The 3801-nt window shown below is 48.4% G+C and overlaps 1 protein-coding gene across 1 annotated transcript; it reads right to left on the bottom strand.

Annotated features, from left to right (window-relative positions):
- Positions 1–2452: 2452 nt before the first annotated feature.
- Positions 2453–3535, bottom strand: LOC118756821. Its single transcript, XM_036491562.1, has one exon. The coding sequence runs from the start codon at positions 3533–3535 to the stop codon at positions 2453–2455; it is 1083 nt and encodes a 360-aa protein (XP_036347455.1).
- Between the last annotated feature and the right edge of the window lie 266 nt (positions 3536–3801).

Below are 3801 nucleotides of genomic sequence, written 5' to 3'. Positions count from 1 at the left end.
TTCCTAGTATGTGGAGCATTTCGGTGAACACGTTTGATTCGAATTGGGCTCCTTGGTCAGTTACAATTTTCCTTGGCGCTCCATAGCGACCCACCCATTCATTTAAAAAAGCTCGGCAGACGGTTTCGGCCTGAATATCGGTAAGAGGAATGGCCTCCGGCCACCTAGAAAACCGATCGAGGAACGTTAAGCAATAGCGAAAGCCATGGCATAGTGGTAATGGTCCAATTATGTCCACGTGGACTACTTCAAATCGTTGATTAGGCATCTCCATACGTACCAACGGTGCCCTGTTGTGTCGGAGAACTTTGCTGCGGCTGCAACGTCCACACGCTCGAACGAACTCCTTGCAGTCCTTTCGCATGCTTAACCACACGAATCGTTGTGAAACCATTCTAAGCGTCGCGTTCGCACCTGGGTGTGCGAGATCGTGCAGTGTATGTAAAACTTGATGCCGGAAGTCATACGGAACTACCGGCCTGATATTGCTTGTGGAGATGTCACAAAGCAGTTGGGCTTGAGTACCTGGTATCTCGAAATGTTTAAATTTGAGCGAATGATTTCTCTTACCATGTATCAGCGCGTTAATGTCATCATCAGTTCGCTGCGCAGTGGCCATATCAAGGTAGTTGATTGCGGTTATAGTGTTGATACGAGATAGCATATCAGCCGTTTGGTTTGCAGATCCAGGTATGTGACGGATGTCAGTTGTGAACTGGCTTATGTAGTCCAAGTGTCGGATTTGGCGAGGTGATCCTTTTTCCGGGCGTTGACTAAAGGCATAGACTAACGGCTTGTGGTCGGTAAAAATGGTTGTAACGTTGGCTTCGATCATGAATTGGAAATGCTTGACGGCTAAGTACACGGCCAACAACTCCCTGTCGTACGTGGAGTACCGCTTTTCAGTATCAGAGAGACGTCGTGAAAAATAGCCTAAGGGCTGTGGCTCGTTGTCAACCAGCTGATGCAGTACGGCCCCTACGGCGATGTCCGAAGCATCGGTGGTTAGTTGCAATTCAGCACCAATCTTTGGGTAGGCCAAAGTAGCGGCACTAGCCAGGTCTTTCTTGCATTCATCAAACGCGGCAACCGCTGCTTCGTTCCATTCGATAGGAGATCTATCGTTGCGTGTATTGCCGTTGATAAGTTTCTGCAAAGGCGCTTGACGCTGCGCAGCATCAGGCAGAAATTTCCTATAGAAGTTGACGGTTGCTATGAAACTCTTCAATTCCTTTGCGATAGTTGGCCTTCGTACCCGCAATATGGCTTCTATTTTTTCGGGCAAGGGACGAATCCCCTCTTTGGTGATGAGGTGACCCAAAAACCTGATATGAGTTTTTCCAAACTCACATTTCGACGGATTTATCGTCAAGCCCGTCTTTCGTAGTCGCTCAAATACCAACCGAATGTGTTGGTTATGTTCTGAAATGCTCGATGAGGCGATGCATATGTCGTCCACATATGGAAAGACGAAGTCTAATCCACGTAGCGTTTCATGTACTAGGCGCTGAAAAGTTTGCGCTGCATTTCTAAGCCCGAATGTCATATGCGTGAACTCAAACAGGCCAAAAGGTGTCACTATGGCTGTTTTTTTTACATCTTCGGGTCTGACTGGCACCTGATGAAAGGCGCGCTGCAGGTCAATTTTTCCGAAAACCGTTTTTCCAACGAGTATCGCAGTGCAATCGTGTATGAATGGGATCGGGTATCTGTCGGGCACGGTTATTTTGTTGAGCGCCCGGTAGTCCCCACATGGTCGCCAGCCACCGTCTGGCTTTCGAACCATGTGGAGTGCGCTGGCCCAGTTACTTTTGGATGGACGACATACACCGATTCGCATCAAATACTCGAACTCGGCTTTGGCTGCAGCAAGCTTTTCTAGGTCCAGCTTTCGTACACGAGCGTTCACAGGTTGACCAGATGTTTCTATGACGTGATGAACATCAGTATTAACTGGTCTGCGATCCGAAGTCATCTCTGTGAGGTCTTTGAAGTCCGCCAGCAACTTCGCGAACGGATCGTTATGATCGAATGCCTTAATCTGCATATTCAACCCGGTGCGAATAGTGCACGGCACTTCGAGGTTCGTAGTTTTGTCTATTAATTTGTTTCTTTTCAAATCAATGGTTAAATCGTAGTGGCGGATAAAATCGCTGCCGATTATCGGTGTACTTACGTCAGCTACCATGAAGCTCCACTCAAAGTTCCGTCGCAGGCCAAGATTTATACGGCGGCGAAGTATACCGTATGTGTTTATTTCTGAGCCATTGGCCGCATAGAGCTTCACGGACGTCGGCTGCAAAGGTTTCGATGTATGCATTTTTGGTAAGACGCTGAAATCGGCACCGGTGTCGACAAGATATTTGATGTCGGACGATCGGTCGGCGACGTAGAGTTGGTTAATGCTCGCGCTATATATAAGTTGTGCTTGCTCGCTGCACGGCGTTGATTGTCAATCTCGCCTGCTGCTCTCATGCTCGGCCCCACCTCGTTGGCGTCGACCGCATGGGCTGCGGCAGCGAGTTGCTGCGTCCCCAAATGTTTGGTGATACCAACATTCCTGAGAATTTGGCGGCTCAGAACGCTGACTGCTGCTGCGACGGCTGCGTTGAGGATTGCGACGATGACTGCGCCCTCGAGTATTCAAATCGTCGAACCTTTTTTGCAATTGATGAATGGCGCTTGTGATTTTCGCCAACGTAGTTGCTACCTCTGTTGACGGAGCAGTTGACGCCGATGTTTCCGAGATAGCACAAACTTGACGCTGGGATACCGTCTCCATTACTGCGTCGGCAACTGCTATCTGTACGTCTATTGGGCCTTCTCGTGCAATTATGGATGCACGAACGAGTTTTGGCAAACGTTGGATCCACATTGCACGAAGCGTATCTTCGGAAAAGGAATTTCCTGCTACACGTAGCATGGCGTTGTACAGCTGACTGGGTCGTTGATTGCCCAGCACCATTTCTTCGAGCAAGCGCTGGATTCTGCGCTGCTGACTTTCCCCGAAGTATTTTAATAATTCACGTTTTAAATACTCGTACATGCCTACTCCGGTGCTAAGCACACGTTGGGGATTTTCGGCGTTTCTGCAGATTTGTCCAATAGTAGGCAGAGTGAGCGGGTCCAGCGTTGCCATTACGTGGTAGTATCGTTGAGCATCGCTTCGCATATTGCATGCTCTGAACCAGTAATCGACTGATGTGAACCAGGCATCCATGTCGTTGGGTGTAATGCGTGGCATTGGAATTCGCGCATGAAATTCGTTTTGCATTGGCGGCTGTTGAAGATGTGCACTTTGCTGTTGTTGTTGGACCAATGACTGCTGTTGACCCAACGGTAAGTTTGCGCTTTGTTGCTGTTGTTGCTGAACCAACAGTCGGTGTTGTGGTACTGGCGGTAGCGGTGCGCCATGCTGATGTTGCCCTAAAAGCACTGATGTACCTTGTTGTTGCGAACCGGGCGTTTCGGTTATTGGCGTTTGCCCTTGAGCCATGTCTTGCGGAGCTCCGTTATTGATTCGGTTAGGCGACATCTCTGGAAAACAGTCGCTGCCTGTGACCGTCGCGCTGTCTGTCCTCTGCAATGCGTGTTCCATATCGAATCGTTTTTAAATTATGTTAGCGGCGAAGTAAATTTTGCGATTGCACAATAGACTAATGTGCGGAAAAATATTCGAAGCTTTTTTAAATATTGTATTGGTTCTACAAAAAAAAACGGTGGAGATCAGTCCATTAACGGGATTCTGACACCAATGTGGTCGAGCGGTATAATAAAATTTGCTAGTCACTCTCTTGGCTG

The sequence above is a fragment of the Rhagoletis pomonella genome, unplaced genomic scaffold, assembly GCF_013731165.1.
Source record: "Rhagoletis pomonella isolate Grant_MI unplaced genomic scaffold, Rhpom_1.0 Rhpom_scaffold_12334, whole genome shotgun sequence".
Classification (NCBI taxonomy): domain Eukaryota; kingdom Metazoa; phylum Arthropoda; class Insecta; order Diptera; family Tephritidae; genus Rhagoletis; species Rhagoletis pomonella.
The sequence above is the reverse complement of the archived record's forward strand: the minus strand, read 5'-3'. Positions and strand labels throughout refer to the sequence as shown.

What these genes read in the sequence shown, in the direction of transcription:
- LOC118756821 (XM_036491562.1), bottom strand. Translation starts at nt 3,535, where the DNA reads ATGTCGCCTAACCGAATCAATAACGGAGCTCCGCAAGACATGGCTCAA.